General features: G+C 50.3%; 1 protein-coding gene across 1 annotated transcript; it reads right to left on the reverse strand.

Annotated features, from left to right (window-relative positions):
- Positions 1 to 1,263: 1,263 nt before the first annotated feature.
- On the reverse strand, positions 1,264 to 10,863 carry LOC142456742 (arpin-like). The gene is made up of 5 exons (XM_075557976.1): positions 10,796 to 10,863; positions 7,953 to 8,085; positions 4,071 to 4,277; positions 3,309 to 3,472; positions 1,264 to 2,004 (listed from the first exon to the last, which is right to left on the reverse strand). Exons 2-5 carry the CDS (start codon positions 7,963 to 7,965, stop codon positions 1,996 to 1,998), a joined length of 393 nt encoding a protein of 130 aa, XP_075414091.1. The 5' UTR covers positions 7,966 to 8,085; positions 10,796 to 10,863; the 3' UTR covers positions 1,264 to 1,995.
- Between the last annotated feature and the right edge of the window lie 9,921 nt (positions 10,864 to 20,784).

Here is a 20,784-nt window from a genome sequence, read left to right on the forward strand (position 1 = left end):
GTGACTTTGGCTCGGCTGCTCAATTTCTCTGAAGCCTCGTTCTTCCTCTGTAATATACACACAGAAGCCGAAAGGTGTGATCATTAATATTGGCATTGCTGCCAAATGGCCTGGGTTTGAAGTCCTCTCCTACATATGCAGGGCCTTCAGAAAGTTTGTGGGAAAAGTGTATTCACTTTCCATTCCATTTCCCCCCCAGCTTTTTTGAAGCCCTTCATATTGGTTATGAAGCTGCTGAGCTTCAGTTTCATATGAGAAAAATTGAGCTAATAATCATAGGTACTCCTGAAATTGCTGTGGAAATTACAAATAAGATCGTGCCAGTTCCCAGCACAGTGCCAGCACACGGGGGCACTCACAGAGGGCGGCTGGAGCTATTATCACAGAAAGCATCTGGCATGGTCGCCCAGGTGGAATCTAATTGATGCTGATTCAAGGAAATCACAGGTGTGTCAATTCAGACTACGTTCCATAAGGTTTTCAATGACTAATTCTTCAGAAGTAAATTTCCAGGCCAGTCTTCCAAGTAGCCTTGCAGTAGACTTGAATGTTCAACCTTTCAGTTAGCAGCCAAGTGTGTGATCTGTTTGTGCCACACAGGGACTCCTTGACACATTGAGCTTCCGAAACTGAATCCCTATGGGAGCAGACAGTCTTATCGTTCTCCCTTGGAGCGGCTGGTGGGTTTGAACCACTGACTTTGCTGTTAGCAGCCGGCAGTGCCACTAGGGCTCCTTCTTGATATATTAACCAAGTCCAACCCAACCACTGCTATCAATTTGATTCCAACGTCCGAGACTATGGATCCTCACATCAAGCACTCACCATTACCCAGCCCAGTCCGACGCACAGTGACCTATGGGGCAGGGTGGAGCTTCCAGGCTGTAACGCTGTACGGGAGTAGAAAGCCTTCATCTTTCTCCTGAGGAGCAGTTTTGTAACTACTGACCTTGGAGTTAGCAGCCCAAAGCATAACCCACTAGGGAACCCCGACTCCTTGTCATCTTAATTCACCATCGTTGTGAGCTCACCGCCACCCCCTGTCTTTCCTCAAGTCAAGCAAGGTCCATCTACGTGCCCCCCAGTCCTTACTCCTCCTTAGGACATGTACACTTAACTCCCTCTCGCTCCTCGGATCTGCATTTGGGTACACTAGCCAGCAAGGCAAAGTTCAAGAACAACGAGAAATGGGAGTCCTTCCAATCGGGACGCTACTCAGCTGGAACACTGTTTACGCGACAAGAACTCAGCACGCTGGAAGAATTCTTTTCTGAAAATTTACTTGTTTATTAAAAAGTTCCCAAGGTACAAAACAACAACAGAAGTGTTTTCAAAAACGCAGCCTGGCAGAGTGAGTCTGAGAGATGGGGAGTGAGAGTGCACACTGTTGGCCTCGCAGAGAACAGCATTCACCAGGAACCAGCCCAGGAAGGAAGCAGCAGACAGGAAACTCGGAGGGGGCACAGGATCAGTGGAAGGAAGCAGGGACAGGGACAAGGAGGCTGGGAGCAGGAGAGCAGAGGCTGCAATGCAGAGTGTGGGGCTTGGGACGGTGTGGGTGTGTGGAAAGAAAGCAGGAAGAATCGCAGGCACAGAGAAAAGTGCCCCCTGGAAACTTCCCCCACCATTCTGACCAATGGATGCTCCCCAACTCTGCACCAAGACCAAGCCAGTTCATCTCAGACTGCCCCAGACTTGTCTACCACCTGTCTCTCAAAATAAGTTCCAGATCATGGGCCAGGATGGAAAAGGTCTAAGAAGACTAGATTCTCACCCAGGGAGGGTCCTTCCCTGAGCCACTGTATGCCCCCACCCCCACGAGAGGAGCTTATCCAAAGGGTGTTCCAAGATGGGGGTAGGAAGGATCAGGTAAGGCTGATTCAGGTGGATTGCTCTTTGTCTTCAGCTCCAGAGTGGAAGTGGGTGGAAGAACCTCTCAACAGCGCCACAGCAGGTTCTGGTGGGGCCCTGGAGGCCTGCTGTCCCCCATGAACTTCAGGCATCCTGGGGAAACCCAAGGGGGCAGAGACACAAAGAGAGAGCTCTTAGTAAAAGCATGTTAGTGAGTCTTTGGGTAAACAGCTTCTCTTCCTTAGGCTCGCCCTGGAGCCAGGCCGGCAGCTCTCAGTGATTTTGCAGTCCAGATCCCCCGTCCCAAGACAAAAGAGAATCCAGACTCTCAATTCTATCTGGCCTTGCTTTCTCTGTCACCCCCAAATAAATAAATAGATAGATAGATAGATAGATAGATAGATAGATAGATAGATAGATAGATAAAAAGCATCTTTATCACCTAGATAAATGGCTCATTTTCCTGTTGGGAAACATTTTTGTTTTTACTGTTCAAATTGGGGCCTTTGATAGCGATTCAAATCTTTGAGTGAAATACAGTTTAGGAAAACAACCCAACTGTGAAGAGCCTGCAGCCTGATGCTAAACCAGGAGGCTGACCCAGGGGGAAAAACTAGTGAGGAGCAACCCAGTCACTTCCCAGCTACTTCAAACAAGAAGCCAATCACTCATGCGCCTGCACCACGGCCTGGCCTGACCCGGCCCGGCTAATGCAATCACTTGCAGTGGAAATGCTTGAGAGATTTACTGGCCTTTGCAGGCTCTCCTCAGTACCCCTTTCTTCCAATCCTCCTGGTTTCCTTACATCTTTGGGGCATACATGCAGACAGACCCAGCTCGGAAAGGTTCCAGGTCAAACTGTCTCCCCTGAGACATCTATTTTTGGGGCTGCAACCTGCCTTTCCTGTTCTTATGTTAATGAGAAAATCCAACGTAGGGTGGATCCTAAACCCAATCACTTCTGAGTTACGAAAGTAGCCACAGCGGCACTCATGCAAAGACATGCCAAGGGACACGGACAGCGGTCAATGGACGCTGCGCACTAAGAGATTCACAGAAGGGTCTACCTGCCAGGCCCGGTTTGGATGCAGAGCCTCCAAAGGGGAGCACATTCACATCTGCTCTTGAAGCCATTCGCGGATGGGGCTTCTGTTCGGGCAGCACCAGATACTGAGACGGAGGGTGTGCCCCCGGAACCTTGTAGGAATGTTTCTGGTGCGTGGATGTAGGGTGCCCTGGAGTCCATTGTGACTCAGCAACGCCACAAGCAGCGGAACGGGGACACTGCCCGTCCAGGTCCCCCTCACCGTGGCTGTCAGGCTTGGGCTCACCCCTCAGAATTCCATGAGGAGGTTTTCACGACCGATAAACGAGCTGCTGTCCTCCCCTCGTCCCACAACACTACCCGAAGAGAGGAGCACTCCAAGGCCAGGTCCACAGCCGTCTCCCGGACCTACCCACTCCTCGTCCTCTGCGCCGTCTCCCTGCTCGCGGGCCTCCGCAGTGGCCCCTTCTGAAGACTTCTGGGCCATGATGTTGTCTGTCCAGGAAGTGCCTGTCTTTCCATCCCCAGCAAAATTACATCTGGTCACGGTTCCTGCCTCCAGTTTGGCTAATGACTCTGAAAGAAGAAGAGAAGCTGAATGGCCTTCTGCCTTGCGTGGGAAACACTGCGGGGAAGGGGAGGGCTTCGTCTGGGGTGGGGGGTCCTGTGGGACTCGATTCAGCCTTTGTCCTCTGTACTGTCTCAGCCAGGGTGTGGTGAGGGAGTCTCTGAGTGGTTCTCAGCCTTCCTAATGCCGCGACCCTTTTGTACAGTTCATGTTGTGGGGACCCCCCTAACCAGAAAATTATTTTCATTGCTACTTCATATCTGTCATTTTGCTACTGTTATAAATTGGACAACCCCTGTGAAAGGGTCATTTGAACCCCAAAGGGGTCACGACCCACAGGTTGAGAACCACTGCACTAGATTACTAGGCTATAAGGCTGCTCACAAGAACCATGGGCTTGGACAACACTCTGGAATCCAGGGCATCCAGGCCAAGACCCCAAAGGCATGTGTCCAGGAATTTTAAAATAAATATCAAGTGACTTGGGGCCCACCGAGACTGGACTAGCCAGTGGCCATGAGCTCCGAGGAAAGGCTCAGGAAGGGGACCAGGAGTCCTCAACTCCCACACAAGAAGTTATGTCAGCAGGAAGGCTGTACTGCTCACCCAGGAAGGGGCCATCTCCCCGCGTTTTCAGCCGTAACCCGGCCCCCAGCTCGAGCTCCATCACTTCCATCTGTGCCTCGGGCATCCAGAAGGCCACGGTCTGGTCTGGGGTGAGGCTCGCCGTCAGTGCCAGCAGCTCTGGCTTATTGACCAGCTCCTTCAGCGCCTCGGGGGTGAGCCTGTCCGTGTCCCCCTTGGCTTCTACCTCTGCAGATAGACAGCATTGGATGGGTTATTATCGATTCACTTACAGAAACAAAAACACACACTCACTGCCATCGAATTAAGCTTGGCTCAAAGCTACCCTGCAGGACAGGGGAGACCTGCTCCTGTGGCTTCCTGGGGCTGTGAATCTTACAAGAGCAGAAAGCCTCAGTTTTCTCCTTCGGAGTGACTGGTGGGTTTGAACTGCTGGACTTGTGGTTAAGTAGCCCAAGGCATAATCCACTATGTCACCAAGACTCCTGAAGTTCTTACAAAGGGCTTATGTTTACCTTTTCTTTCTTCTTTTTTTCCCCTTTACGTTTCTTTTGATTTCTGTTCCTGAGAATATGAGGGTAAGTCAAAAAGCATGGCTAGAAAGTCATAGAAAATGTTCTTCAAGAGAAACATCAAATCGCGAAGCTACCGTTTTCTCAGTATGTCGTCCACACTTAGGTCCACCCTCTTCGGAAGGTGGCGCTTCCATCTCCCAGACATTCTGCATTCTCTGATTTACACCAGGGCAAAATGGCAGCTTTGGCCTTCTTGGGGTCTCAAATCATTCTTCTTTGAAATATCCTTTTGAGTTTGGGAAACAAAAGGACGCCTGAAGGGGCCAGACCAGGGGTAGGGCCATGGGTAGATGGGGTAAGGCACCCCAATGAGATTTTCACAAGCCATTCTGCTACCCTCAAAGACGGAGCAGCTGCACAGCTGATGGGTAAAATTACCCCTTGGTCCAACTTCCTTGGCCTTTTCCTCACCACTGTGGTTTTCAATTTTCTGAAATCCTCCTCAAAATAAGTTCCGCAATCACCAGGTCTGAGAAAATCTACCAATATGACCTCTTTGGAATCCAAAAATTTCGGCACTAGAACTTCTCAGCTGATCTCTCTGCCTTCATTTCACTGGCCCCGCAGCTCCCTCAGAAGCCACCGTTTCGATTGGCGCACGCCGCTCGCTCGGGACTGGACTGGCAGCGGCAAGGCTCGTCCTCAGGAGCTTCAGCTTTGTTGGAAAGATCAGCCCTTCGAGCCAGCCCATCTTCATGCAGTGCTTTTAGAAACCGTTCAACCCAAAGCTTGATCACTTACCACTGAAAACGCCGAGCCAGTGAGAGCTCAACTCCAAGAGCTACCTTAACAATGGTCATCCTATAGTCTTCGACCAGTGTCTGCTCTTCGGACGCTGTTTCTTCATTCACCGGGTTGACTGTCTTCCCTCTTGGGGTTCATTTCGTAAATTTTTCCAGCATTCCTCAAAATTCTTGGTGCTTCTAAAAACTATTGTTTTACGTAGGACAGCCTATCTATGTTACGAAGCTTCGGTGATTTTAGAAGATGTTCATCTAAGTTTTGCTAAAAATCTTATATTAGCCCTGACCTCAAAATGGTTTTTCCTGACATAGAAGTATGCCTTTTGCTGAAGGTACCTCACGAAACTAAGACGATATTACTACGAGAACTTATCTGCCACCAGTCATCAGTCATTGCTCGTATGAACTGGAACCCCAACCAGCAATTCAGTGACATTGATTACATTCTTCAAGTTGTGGCGCCATGCCCGGCCTCCTTTTCCCCAAGTGTCCCTTCTGCATCACCATAAACTCACTGCCCGCCCCCATGCTTCTTGTCTAATCCACAAGAGTAGCTGTTGTCAATTTAATACCCTATAGATCAGCAGTTCTCAACTTGTGGGTCGCGACCCCCTGGGGGTCGAATGACCCTTTCACAGGGGTATCCCAATTATAACAGTAGCAAAATTACATTTTTCCATAATTATGAAGTAGCAATGAAAACATGGCTGGAGGTCACCTCAACATGAGGAACTGTATGAAAGGGTCATGGCAGTAGGAAGGTTGTGAACCACTGATCTAGATTGATCTTGACTGATCAGACTGCTCAAAACAGTCTTCACTAAAAAACTTTCGGGGATACCTATGTTTGGTTTCAGGTTTCAAGATGATCTCAGGGCCCTGGGCTCAGGGGTTCATCTAGCCTCCATGGCTCCAGAAAGTCTGGAGTCCCTGAGAATTTGAACTTCTGATCCATATAATCCCTGTTTAGATCAGGATTCCTGTAGTGTCTTTGAGGAATCAGCTGTTCGGTAATGGTCGCTGTGCACGCTCCAGTTCTGGTCTCATGGCAAAGGGGGCAGTTGTTCATGGAGTTAGCCAGCTACCCCTTCCATTCCTCCTCCTATGCCCGACTCTCCTCCTCCCTCTGCTACTCCCACAGAGCGTCTTTTGTGACTGAGTGCTCTAGATGCCTTGCCTCAGTCACCCCTCACAGACTGCACAGCAGGCCTGTGGGTACTCATGAATCTGAGCTTAGAGAAAATTACTTCATTGCCCTGCGCCTGAAAAGGAGGGAGAAAATGTGCCTGTTTGACAGGACTGACAGCAGCTGTAAACGAAATGAGGCCTGTAAAGCATGTGTCAGCACAGTATCTTCCTGACCAGTAAATCTCAGTGAGGGTTACTCCATCTTTAAGATTCCCATGTTACAGATGAGAAAACCTGTGCTCAGAGAAGTTAAGTTACTGCTCTAAGATCACACAACGAGTCAGTCTCCAAACTCACTACAGAATTCTGCCTTCCTCCTGAAACAATGGAGGCCAGGCAGGGATCTCTCCAGATCCTGAGTCTTACTGCTTTGGGGAGAGGTAGGGAGGATCTGCTGAAGCAGGAACAAACTTTAGTGGTCTCCAGATGCTCTACGGATCCCCTCTTACTGGAAGCTTCTCCTGACTTACATGGTTACAAGGGCGGAAGAACCCCAAAGCAGCAGGTCAGGCAGCAGGCTGCTGGCTCGCAGGGTTTTGGGGGTTGTTGTTATTGTTAGGTGTTCTCGAGCCGGCTCCGACTCACAGTGACCTTATGTACCATAGAACGGAACGCGGCCCCGTCCTGGACCAGCCTCACAATAGCTGCTAAGGTTGAGCCCATTGTTGCTGCCACTGTGTTAATTCATCTCACTGAGGGTCTTCTTTTTCACTGACACCACTTTACCAAGCACGATACTCTCCTCTTGGGGCTATTGTCTCCTCATAACATGTCCAAAGTACACAAGATAAAAGTCTAGACATCGTCCCTTCTACAGAGCATCCTGGTTTTACTTCTTTCAAGACAATTTGATTTGTTCTTCTGGAAGTCCATGGTATAGTCAATATGTTTGCCAATGCCATGATTCAAAATGGAAGCTAACAAATCCCAAAATCGGCAAGTCAGATGAAAGGCTGCTGGCTCAAGTCCCCAGACCAGGAGGTCAGAGGATGACAAATCAGATACAGGATCAAGAAAGGGTAGGCTTTGCCAAAACATCTACAGCTGTTGGATGCAGGCCATTCCCACAAGGGAATAAATGCCTCTTCCAATGGATTGACCACTCACATCAGATCACAAAATGGAGACTGTTTACTTAGTGTTTATCAAACCACTAAGAAGCATGACCTAAACAGATGGACACAACCAGTTAAGAGTCCAGAGCCAGGTCATGGGTGGTCTTGTAGCCTGTAGGAGAAGATGGAAGGGAAATAGAAAGCTAGACAGGACCCTGGTCCCAAGGTAGCTTCAAGGCTAACCATCCTGGGAAGATATTATCTAGGGGCTGAGAGGTTCAGGGGCCAAGGAAGAACGCCCTGTGGGAGGGCCCTGAGGGAGAAGGGTGGAAGGATACCTACTGTATGATGACATGAGGAAGCCCGTGTTCACCTTCTTTGTAGCGCTGAAGTTGGGTTCAAGTTCATTTCCCTTGGGGTCAAATTTGCGGCGGTGGATGCTGCTGGGCTGGACATACAACACGTAGTAGCGTTCCTGTGGTCCGGCAGAGAGAGAATGAGGAGGCTGCCATCACTGTGCTCACCTCAACACACAACTCCCCTGGGCTCTGGGCGTGGCCCTCCTCAACCTCACCTTAACCCTCAAGTCCCACCTCAGCTCTAAAAAATATTCAAGCTGGGCTGATGTCCCCCATTCAAATATTCATTCATTTATTCATTCATGTGTTCAGTAGAGCACACAATGAGCCCTGGTGGTGTAGTGGGTTGCATGTTGGGCTGCTGACCACAAGGTCAGCGGTTCGAAATCACCAGCCACTCTATAGGAGAAAGTGGAGGCTTTCTACTCCTGGAAGCAGTTACACTCTCTGAAACTCACAGGGGGCAGTTTTACTCTGTCCTACAGGCCTGGTATGAGTCAGAATCTACTAGATGGCTGCGAGTTGAGGTTTAGAGGTCCATAGTAGGGTGGGCACAAGGCCTGCACATGACCAGGATAGAAAGTACATGCAAAAATCCATGAGCCAAGCACAAAGCATGAAGCACCCCGAACACCATAAAGCAGAAGTGGATACAGCCAACGTGTCATGGGAAAGGTACTGAGAAAGACCTTGGGCCCAGTGGCCCCTCTGCCTCTTCCAACAGATTCATGACCTGGAACAAATCACTCCCAGCCTCCCAAGCTCCAGGATCCTCTGCGAGCCAGGGGTGAAGTGATGGCTACCCTTAGGAATGCTGCAAGGCTTCAATGGGATCCTGGGGAGGAGCAAGCACGGTGTTAAGCGGGAAGCGAACCCTAGCTGCTATTTGCCGGCTAGTCTAACAAGAAAAGGCCAACGCATGATGCCAGCAGACTGATGAAGAGATGCCCACTTCCTGGGAGAGCTGAGGAAGGTGAAGTCTCAGAGAGCAGAGAGACCTGCAAGTGCAGAGGTAAGGGACTAGAATAGATATTAAACACAAGACAGGTACACAGAAATCTAGAGTCCCACCTACAGTGGAGCGCCTTGAGCCACTTGGCCAAGACCTGGGGAAGCCGAGGCTAGGAAGGCAAGCGTGATCAGTTGGAGGCAGATCCCCAGTTGGCATTGGGAGCTTATCTGGTAAATAAGAAGGAATCCTTCGGAGCAGCAAAGACCCCAGAGGGTCTCTCAGGAAACAAGTTGGCAACAGGGCAGGAATGAGCTTTGGAGCGAGGGGCAGTCAGAAGGGGTAGGTCGGAGAGCCCATCACGACGGACTGGCGTTCCTGAGGATCTAGCCGAGGTGAGTGGATATGGATGAGGGAGGTCAGGAATGGCCAAGGGAGGAGCTCGACCTGACTGGACATTGCTTTTTTAGCTCTAGCTTCACCAAGAAACTTGGAGGAAGCAAGTTTGGAGCGGGCTGAGGAGAGCACCCTGCCTGCCTGGGCACAAGTCAGCCCTAGCAGAAGTTCGGCCTCAGCATGGGCGTGCACATGGACTCTCCTGAGAAGGTTGGCTCAGGACTCCAGATTGGCATGGCCAGGAAGGGCGAAGCAAAGCATTTCTTGGCATCAAAGTAGTGGGGGGCTGGGAGGGGGGGCGTTCTCATGGGGTAGAGAGAAAGGCTCTGGGTAGCACCATTGGCCACCTTGACAGGGTGCTACTATCAACGAGTCACCTTGTCAACATATCCGGGTCATGCCATGGGGTGGCGCGGACACTCAGAACAAGCAGCATCCGCTGGAGGCAGCCGTTCAGTTGGCGCTCTGGGTTGGGATTCTATTTGGCAGACAGGCAGGGATCCTTTGGCGCAGCAACGAGCGACAGCAAAGAGATGGCTGTGTAAGATGTCACCTTGGACATGAGAGAGAGCAACAGTGGCAGGGGCTCCAAGGAGATGGGAAGTCACTAACTGTCAACAACGGAGAGGTCACATGAAGCGTGGAAATAAAAGCCCAGAAAACAGCAGCCCTCTCCCATAGTCCCTGCCACCAATGTGCACCCAGTGGAGATCCAGGTCCACACAGGTGACCTGCTTTGTAAACGCCCAACATTCTTAGATGCCCAGTCGCAAACAGCAATGAAAAAAGATGAGTCGGTGCCAAGAGCCGCCCTGCTTCTATAGAGCTGCAAACAACAAACGTAGCGGTACATTTATGATAACCCACTCCCAAGGGCTGGCATGCGCACAACTGCCCAGGATCAGAGCTGGTACCCAGGAGGGGTGAGGTCGTTGGTTGCCCTCTCTGACCTTGCCTGCTACTTTGAGGCAGTGGGAAGTACCAGGCCAGAGGGAAGGGATCTGGGCCCTAGACTCTAAGAACAAAGAGCCAGCCACCCATCCTGCCTTCCTCCCCTCCTCTACTCCATGCCCAGCAAGGCTCCTGGCCCCATTCCTTTCATAAGTCACCCCTGCAGGCCCTCCTCAGGGCATCCACAAGCTGAGTCCTGAAGCATCCACCTCACCCCTTCCTGCTTTCAGGCTCCCAATCTCAGCCCAATCACACTATCTGGGTCCAGGGCCTGGTCTGTTTTCTGAGCTACGACCCGGGCCTTTCCTCCTGGCCACACACTGCCCAGCATGGCCTGAATGGATCCCTTCCCATCTTCAGCCACATTTGGTTGGTGTTGGTGTTGGGACACATCTCCCAACACCCCGTGCACCACTCAGTGAAGAAGCTGCATCCCTCCCCAGTCCTCGGCACTGGCAGAGCCTGGAGCAGGGAGCGACTTCTGGAAGGACTAAAGCCAGCGCCGAGCTGCCACCCCAGAAGCAGCGCACCTTCCTGCCGTGGGTATCCAAGATGCTGTGCCGTGACACATCCACCAGCTCTCCCTCCAGCAGGACCCCGTTGCCCCTGAGACAAGAGGAAGAGAAGGGATGGGTCAGCTCTGCCAGAAAATAGCCCCCTTCCAGTGTGATGGCCCAAGATCCGCGAAGCAAGATCCTGACCTGTGGGGGTGGGGGGATGGGGGGCGGTGGGAGGGGTGGATTTTATTATCCCAGAGTGGGTGTGCAAGTGAGGGCACTACCAGAGGGCAGTGCTGTTGAGACCAAGCAATGGGCCCCCCTGCAGAGCCCAGAACTCAGTCTTACATACAATAGGCAGAGAACACATTCAGCACTCCCCACTGCTCCTCAGGTGACAAAGACCGTGGGCACGAAGGGTTTTTGTAAACTATCAAAACGTTTACTACATATAAAGGATGTTGCCTTTTTATTAACCGAAAAACAATTTTGGGCAGGGGGGGGGGGTGTTTCTAAAGGGCTATCTATGATCATCCCTTCTCATTGACTTTAAAGCCGTGCATATATTTCTGTTGTCATTCACATCACATAGGGGACGACCTAATGACTCAGGGCCATCAAGTTTGACCCCTAGTGACCCTCTCGAACAGGACAGAACTGCCCCCTGTGGGTTTCCCAGACTGTCAATGTCTTCAGGAGTGGAAAGCCTCAACTTTCCCCTGAGCAGTCGGTGGTTTTGAACTCTGACCTTGGGTTAGCAGCATACTACGCCAGCAGTGCTCCTCAACAACCTAACACGGAAGTGGTTGGTGGAGCTGGAGAAACGGGGATGCGGGGACTTAGGATTTTCCTGACCAGACTGAGATGGCAGGGTGGCCCGTGAGATCAGCTGAACCCGAGGTTTTCTGGTTCCACTCTGCATAAAATCAGCACCGGAGGCTCCCTCTTTGGGAATGCAGAAATGGGAGAGAGGCTGACAAGGTGTGTGGGGTGGGGGGAGGAAATCACGATTGGAAAACAACTCTTATTTTGTCACAACCACCACATACAAAACAGGAGGTAGCATTTGGGTTTCAGGCAGTCTTGGTGGCACAATGGTTAAGGCACTTGGCTGCTAAAAGAAAACAGGGGCCCACCGGCTGTTCCAAAGGAAAAGGCTGGGCAGCCTGCTTCCTGAAGACTGACAGCGTCGGGACGCACGTGGCGGTTCTATTCCGTGCTCCCAGGTCGCTGTGCAAGGGATCGGCTCCAGGCAGGGGTGTGAGTGGCGTGTCAGTTTGACTGGAAGGGCTCCTTTGCTTTTAGGATCTGGATATCCGCCGGGGCGGGCTCTCCTGCACCCAACTCTGCCCTGGACTCGCCAACTCCCACCGGCACCCCAAGGGCGCGGTCCTTTCTAGAGGGGGTGGGCACCCGTGCAAAGGCCCACGCTGGAGGAGGGACAGAGGTCGGGACAGGTCCGAGCCCGCGGGCAAGCCGGCCTGTGGCCCTGCGCATCTTTGTCTCAGGGGGTGCAGCTCGGGCTGCGGGGCGCGGGCCCGAGAGGGCAATGTGGGCACCCCAATCTTCCCTTCCTCCGTGCCACCCGCAGCCTGGGGAGTTGGGGTGGCGGAGTTGGGGTGGCTCCCAGAGGCGGCGGCGGGGCCTACCCCTGGTGGGCGCCAGGGTCCCAGGCGGCGGGCAGCCGCGCGCTCCGCACCGTCTTGTTCCGGAGGGCGCCGTCCTGGTAGATGCGGCTCATGGCCGCGCCGGGAGGCCCGAGGCGCGAGCCGGCTCCCGGGAGCAGAGGCGCGGGGCGGAGAGTGGCGGAGACGCGCCGGGCCGGGGCTGCGGGTCCGGGAAGGGCGCGGCTCCGCTCGGGCGCGCCCGGGCGGGATTTAAAGGAGCCGAGCTCCATTCCCGCCGGTCCGGCGCGCTGGGAGCGGGCTTCCTGCGCGACGCCCATCGCGGGTTAGGGACCTGCGTCCGCGGGCTCAGGGTACTTTCCCTCCTTCCCTGCGAGGGGAGGGAGGCCCTTGTCCCAACACACGCACAAAGGAGATATGTAGGAGGATGCGTTTGGGGGGAGCAGGAACGGGGAAGAGGGGGACAGCCCTCAGGAATGACGCTATGCCGACCTGTGCCCTCTCGTGGTCCCACAGTGGCTGAGGAAGGGGCTCCAGAGCTCTGGGACAAATAACTCTGAGCCTGGGAACCTGAGCAAGGATTGGATGCAGCTGTGTGCGCTTGGACGGACTCCTCAACCTCTCTGCGCCCACGCTCCTTCTTCTGTAAAAGGGGGTTGGATGAGTTTACCACTGCCCATCCCTTCCTGTGCTGGCACAGTGGCCCTCAGGTTGAGGCAGAGAGAAGGCAGAATCGTTTTTCAAACCTGTCCTGGGAGTGAGCCCAGGAGTGTGTGGGGCTATCCAGGGAGACCTTGTTCTGGCCGAAGGGCTCTTTCAAAGGGAGGTAGCCAGACAGTGTGAGAGCGCTGTGTGCCCTCCCCCTCTCACCTCAGGGTTTCCGTGGGCCCCAGACAACAGCCATCCTCCCCCTCCCCCCAAATAAATATCCTTGTAGTTAGACAAAGATCTTGGTGTCTTATTGACAATGTGGAGGCATTTGCGTAGATCAGAACATTGGGACATGGGTAACATTGTAAAGCACTGTCATTCCAGAACATCTATTGTGCTCATGTGGAACCTGTAGCCAGGGACAGTTGTTGGACCAGAACAAGGGGAGACCGTGTGATTTCAATTCACCAAAGAAAGGTCAAGACATTGGGAGGTTTGATGAGATAGTGAATATACAACAGATGATTTGCTCTGTAAACCTTCACCTACTTCACACTGAAAAGTTCAATTAAAAAGAAAACCAGGAAAGGTGTATGCCAGGGGTGTACATTTCACCATACTCACTCTGTTTGCTGAAGAGATAGCATGTGAAGCTAGACCATGTGCAGAAGACTATGGCATCGGGATTGGAGGAAGACTCACTAGCAAGCTGTGATTTGAAGGTGACACAATCTTGTTGAAAGCAAAAAGGACTTGATGAAGATCAGAGAGGACAGCCTTCAATATGAATGATGTTTCAATTTAAAGAAAACAAGGAGCCTTGGGTGGCCTAATGGTTACAAGTTCGTCTGCTAACTGCAAGGTCAGTAGTTTGAAACCATCAGCCGCTCCGCAGGAGAAAGATGGGCTTTCTACTCCTGTACAGAGTTACAGTCTCAGAAGCCCACAGGGACTGCTCTACCCTGCCCTGTCGGGTTGCTATGAGTCAGCACCAACTGGAGTTGTGGTTGTTGTTGTAAAGAAAAGAAGATTCCTTCCTGGACCAATAAACAACATCATGATAAATGGAGAAGAGACTGAAGTTGTCCAGGATTGCATTTTCCTGGGATTCACAATCGAGGTCTGCGAAAGTCAGGAAACCCAATCACGTATTGCATTGGGGAAATCTGCTCCTCAAAGCATGAAAAAACAAAAATGCCATGTTGAAGATTAAGGTGCGTCTGCCCTGTTAGATTTCTGGGTTGGTTTACCTTGGCTCTTCTCAACGCTGAAAGGATTCATGGGGCAGAAGCACTTTCATAATCCGAGTTACTTTTAGGAGGGAAAGGGGAGTTTCAGGTATTACAGTCTCAAAGGGTACCCACTATCTCTGGAAAGCATGCAAAGCTGAGAGGAGGTTGTGCAAGATTTCCCCACTGAAGAAGGCCACTTCCGGAGAGCGCTAAAACCCACGTGAAACCAGTGTCTGAAGCAGCGAGTGGAACCAGAGCGTGGTGCCAGCAGAGCGGAACCACCAAGAGACACACAGCTGGCCCTGCTGCTATCCCCTCCTACATTCCTTGAGGGGGCGTGGTTGTGGGTATTACCATGCCTGATGGCTAAGTTCATGGGCACCTGTGAGGTTGACCTGTGAAGGTTGACCTGCGCCTGCACCTAAGTAGGTGAGTGTAGTCTGCGCATGCTCCGTTTCAGGAGCATGCTATATTCAGGACTACGCGTGTGATGTATTATGTCCCAGGATCTGAGCAAGGTCCGCTTTGAATTGTCCCCTCGGACGTCTAATGTGAGCCTGATTCCTTTCCCACCCCTTTATTGTGGCATGACCAGCTAATTTTCGCTTAGGGTAGGCGTTTGGTGGAGTCAACCCCCTGATCCCTAATCTGGCGACCTGTCAGACCCATGCCATGCTCTTTTCCGTTGCCTTGGATGCCTTTGGAAGCTGGACAATGAATAATGCAGATCAAAGAAGAATTGATGCCTTTGAGCTCTGGCGCTGGTGAAGAATGATACTACGAACTCCCAGAAGAATAAACAAACCTCTGTTGGATGAGCACCAGCATGTCCTTAGCATTGGGGATGGTGAGACTTTGTTCCCATGTTTTGGATATTTGTAGCCATTTAATTTTTTGTTAACTTGAAGCTATTAATCAGGTCACAGCCTGATGCTGCTGCTTTGAGGGGGTAAGAAAGAGAGTGAGGCTCTTCTCTCTCTTCTCTCTGGCTCTTCGCTTCCTCCTGGCTGGGACTTCACTGAGTCTGCCTCCAAGAGTGACCCCATGTGAGCTGCTGACCTGGAGAACTGTCAGCGTCCTGTGACATATCCCCTGACCTTGGATCCATATGACTCAGCACCCACTGGCCTGTGAGCTCCCTGCTTCCCACTTCACTGCTGCAGCTCTGTGAGTCTGCAGAGGGCTTGGCTAGCATCAGACCCATGAACTTGAGTTGGACTGGGCTGGGGCGCCTTCTGGATATCAAGTTCCCTTTTATATGTAAATGAGCATCACTGGTTTTACTTCTCCTGCAAACCCAACCTAATACAGACACGTTCAGGAGAGGCCGATCTCTGGAGAAGGACATCAGGCTCTATAGAGTGGAGGCTCAGCGAAAAAGAGGAAGCGCCTCAATGAGATGGGTTGACGCCGTGGCTGCGACAATGGGCTCACACATAATGACAGTTGTGAGACTGGCACAGAACCTGGCAGTGCTTCGTTCCGCCAAAAGTCCAACAACATACATATGCATACGCATATGTCAGCAGAAAGAAAAAGGAACTTTCAGGTCAAAGAAATTATTTTGATATATACTATTCATCTTGATGCCAATAGTGATGAAATATAACTTTTAAATCTTTTAGTGTATGTTGTACATATTTGTTATGTGGAGATCTATGAAAATTATATGTCTGTAATATATGTATATAATTCATATAATTTTCTTCTATGTGTATGCTGTTGTTAGTTAAGTGCCCTGGGGTCAATTCCGGCTCTTAGAACCGCTATGTACAACAGACTGAAGCTCTGCCAGGCCCTGTGCCATCCTCACAATTGGCCCGTCATTTCTAGGCTTGGCCCCACTGTTGCAGCCCCTGTGTGTCCATCCAGCTCACTGACGATCTTCCTCTTTTTTTTTTTTTGGCTTCTCTTCTACTTTACCAAGCGCAATGTCCTTCTCCAGAGTCTGGTCTCTCCTGAGAACATGTCCAAAGTCCGTGAGACGAAGTCTTGCCATCCGCACTTCCAAGGGGCACTCTGGCTGTGCTTCTTTCAGACAGATCCGTCCGTCCTTCTGGCAGTTCCTGGTGTGGTCACTATTCTCTGCCAACACCATCTTCGAATGCAACCATTTGTTCTCGGGTTTTTCTTTCTCAAGGGAGACCCAGCTACTGTACCTCCTGGGTAAGTTAGCCCAACCCCTGGCTGACCTTCTCTGCCTTCTCAGTAAAAGGCAGAGAAGGAGGAAACAGAAGAGTCCTGCAGGAGCCCTCAGGGCACAGCTAGTCCTTCCTGGGCCCTCCTGCCCCCAAACACTCCCAGGCTGATTCCCTGGCTATCTTGCCCTCCTCCTACCTTCCTTCTGTGTCATCTTCCCCTACACCGTGGCTCCAAATTTAAGCAGCCAGTTAAGACTGTTTAATTAAACTGAAAGAAGACTTAAATTCCATCCTTCAGTCTTACTGGCCACGTTTGGAAGGCTCAGTACGTACCAACAAACAGCCAGTCGTTACCGTATTGGACAGTGCAGATTCAGAAGCTGCCCATCACTGCAGGAAGTTCTGTAGGACAAACCAAAAACTCACTGCCACCGAGTTCATTCTGACCCACGGTGACTCCATAGCAAAGGATGCGCTTCTGAGAAGGTAACTTTACAGGAGTAGAAAGCCTCATCTCACTCCTGCAGAGAGCTGGGTGGATTTGAAGGGGTGACCTTGTTTGCAGACCAACTCGCCACCAATGCTGGAAAGCACTACACTTGGGAAGACCAATCTCCTCTGGGTCACAGGTTCTGCAACTTTGCTGCGTCAGCTCACTAGGTGGACCAGACACCACCAAGGCAGAGAAATCTAAATGAACCAGGAAGCATTTAAAATAGAACTTTGTTAGATTTTTTTTGCATTTAACTTTGCAGTTTATGTTCTCGTAGGACACCTGGCAGAGCCATGACTAAGCGCTTGATGACTAACTGAAAGGTCAGTGGTTCAAACCCCCCAGCTGCTCTGTGAGGGAAGATGGGACAATCTGTTCCTGGTAAGTGGCAGCCTTGGAAACCCTCTGGGGGCAGTTCCACTCTGTCCTGTAGGGCCACTCTACACTGGAATCGGCTCAATGGCACAATTTAACTTTAAGCCAAACGCCCTGAGGTGTAACATCTGTCTGGAAACACAGCATGCAGGTATGTCCTGAGAGTAGCATTCGGCATTCATATTCAACAACGGAGTCCTCTTGTTCTGAATATGGAGTCATCACATTTCCCTTGAGACTTATTTTTAAGAAAGCAAATGTTTTGAGAATGAAGATGGCAACAGGTATACAAATGTGCTTGACACAAAGGATGGATGTATGGATTGTTATAAGCATTGCATGAGCCCCCAATAATAAAACAACAGCAACTTATTTTTGTTTTTGAAATTATTGTTGGCACAAATGGAATTTCGGCTACAAAAACGTAAGCTTTGGACCCCTCTGTGCCATGGGGGAACTGACAGTGTGTTCACACGAGTATGTATGCTTTGTGACATTTTCAATGGTAAGTAGTTTTGCTGAAGTTGAGACCACTCTCTTTTCTTTGCCAAGAGGTCTCCTTTGCTTCATGTCAAGCGAGATAGTTAGTTTATTGTGCCAGCCTGGCCGATAAACACAAGTGAGATTAATTGAAGGGCAGAGAGATAAATGGCTTGGTGAGTCTCGCTTTTATTGTCTCTTGCTCTTTGATCATCTGACCAGCTGTGCTTGTTCTGTGTCTCAATTTACAGGCTACACTACCTGTGGGATGATGAGCCGGTGGACTGTGTCGCTTTAAATTGAGGTCCCTTTAAGACCACATGATTGGAATGCACATCTCTGGAGCTGAGGACTGATGGTTAGTGACAGTTGGGGACCTGCCTTGCTGTTTGTTGCCTGGGGATATATAGCCCAGCTCTCTCTACAGAGGACGAACTGGTGGCCCTCAAGACTTGAAGGACTGCCAGTGTCTCACAACTCTCTCACGGGAGTGAGTTGCACTGAGCCATTTGTACTGCTTTATAATTTCACTGTTCATTTCTTGTGTTATCTATCTATCTTTATAAATATATATATAAAATTACTAGCAATCTGGTTTTGTTTCTCTAGAGAACCCTGTGTAACACATCAAGTGACATTAGAGTGAGATTTGGGTGAAGGGACATTAAGAAGAGGAACATGTCATATGCAGTCCCTGGGTGGTGCAAATGATTAATGGTCTTTACTGCCAAAGGTTGGAGGTTTCACTCCATCTAGAGCCCCTCAGAAGAAAGGCCTGGCCATCTATTCCCCCTATGGAGCTTAGTTCTTCTCTGACACACATCAAAACCAACCCGGCAGCAGCTGACACAAGAAGGTTTCATTTGGGTTAGTGGGATATAAGGGCATTTTTGTGTCATGTCCATACATGGTTAGCTTGTTGCCAGCTGTGCTACAGTGGTAAGAATTCCAGGAATACTTGGCCACACTCTGTGCTGACTCATCTGATGCTGTGCCCCAAAGGAGTGAAGCTAGAGCTGGAAATATGCCCTAGAGCGAGTGCCTCCCTTACACTGGGCTATGTGGGCAGTGGAAAGGAGCCAGGCTTGAGACCACGGGGGCCATGGAGCTGGTATGCAGAACACTCCTCCTGGCCTCAGACATGAGAAATTCTTCATGCAGCTTTTGGCTCTCAATGACCCTGATCAAATCGAAGCTCTCTCAGGAATTGTCTCACTAAAGCTGTGCACGTGTGCGTAGCAGTGAAACAAAGAGGGAGTGCATTGGTGTGTGGAGTCGTAGGCTTTATGCATGAGATCACATCTTACCATATCTGACACATCTTGTCCTGACAAAGCCTGGTGGTTCCAGGAGAAATCGCATGCTCACTTGTGGGGAAATAGCCGGAAGGAAAATATAGATACATGCTTACATACACACGCACCAGAGAGCAGGGAGCCACAAAACAAAGGAGGCACTCAATAGAGAAAGCATAACATAAAACAAGATGCCAGAGTGAGGACTACACCCACCCATCATATTGCATCAATAAATGCAAAGGGAGTAAGCCTCGTTTTGAAAGAAAATCTATCCTATGCCTTTGTAGCAGACATGTCTTAATGCCACGTCAGAGCCTCTCAGCTTCACGTGTCTAGAGCCTTTGGCCACTTATCCTGTCCTAGCCTCTGCCGCAGCGTCCAGTGCGTTCCAACCCACAGCGACTCTATGAACAACAACGGGACACACTGCTCAGTCCTGGGCCAGCCTCACAACTGTTCTCTGAGACCATTGTTGCAGCCACTGGGTCAGCCCATCTTGGCCAGAGCCTTCCTCCTTTTTGCTGTCCCTTGGCTTTACCAAGCATGATGCCCTTCTCCAGAGACTGCCCTCCCCTGACATGTCCAGAGTATATGAACCTAAGTCTCACCATCCTTGCCTCTAAGGAGGATTCTGACTTCATCCAAGACACATTTGTTGGTTCTTTTGGCAGTCTGTGGTACGTTTTATTTTGTTTTACCTTTTTTGTTTTAATTTTTTAAATTAATTAAAAATCATTTTATCGGGGGCTTGTACAACTCATCACAATCCATCCATCCATCCATCCATTGTGTCAAGCACATTTATACATCTCTAGCCATCCTTATTCTAAAAACATTTGTTTTCTACTTGAGCCCTTGGTATCAGCTCCTTCCTCCCCACTCCCTTCCCACTCCCTCCTCCCTCATGAACCCTTGATAACTTGTAAATTATTATTATTTTGTCATGTCTTACATCCTCTGACATCTCCCTTCACCCACTTTTCTGTTGTCCATCCCCCAGGGAGGAAGTTATATGTAGATCCTTGTAATCAGTTCTCCCTTTCCACCCCATCCTCCCTCCACCTTCCTGGTATCGCCACTCTCACCACTGGTCCTGAAGGGATTATCTGTTCTGCATTCCATGTGTTTCCAGTTCTTATCTGTACCAGTGAATAGCTGGATTTGTAAGGTAGAATTGGGATCATGATAGTGTGTGTGTGTGTGTGTGTGTGTGTGTGTGTAATCATTAAAGAACTAGAGGAAAGATGTATGTTTCATCATTGCTACACTGCACCCTGACTAGCTCATTTCCTCCCTGAGACCCTTCTGTAAGGGGATGTCCAGTTGCCTACAGATGGGTCTTGGGTCCCAATCTGCACTCTGCCTCATTCACAATGATATGATGTTTTGTTCTTTGATGCCTGATATCTGATCCATACCTGAGCTAGATGGTCGCTTGTTTACCTTCAAGCCTTTAAGACCCCAGATGCTATATCTTTTGATAGCTGGGCACCATCAGCTTCCTTCACCACATTTGCTTATGCACCTGCTAGTCCATGGTACCTTCAATATTCTTCACCAGCACCATAAATCAAATGCATCAATTCTTCTTTGGTCTTCCTTATTCAATGTACAACTTGCATTAAGTGTGTATGAGGCAATTGAAAACACCCTGGCTTGGATAAGGAACACTTTAGTCCTCAAAGTAACATCCTTAAATTAAAAATTTTAAAAAAGTAACATCCTTG

This window comes from Tenrec ecaudatus, chromosome 9 (assembly GCF_050624435.1).
Source record: "Tenrec ecaudatus isolate mTenEca1 chromosome 9, mTenEca1.hap1, whole genome shotgun sequence".
In the NCBI taxonomy this organism is placed as follows: Eukaryota; Metazoa; Chordata; class Mammalia; order Afrosoricida; family Tenrecidae; genus Tenrec; species Tenrec ecaudatus.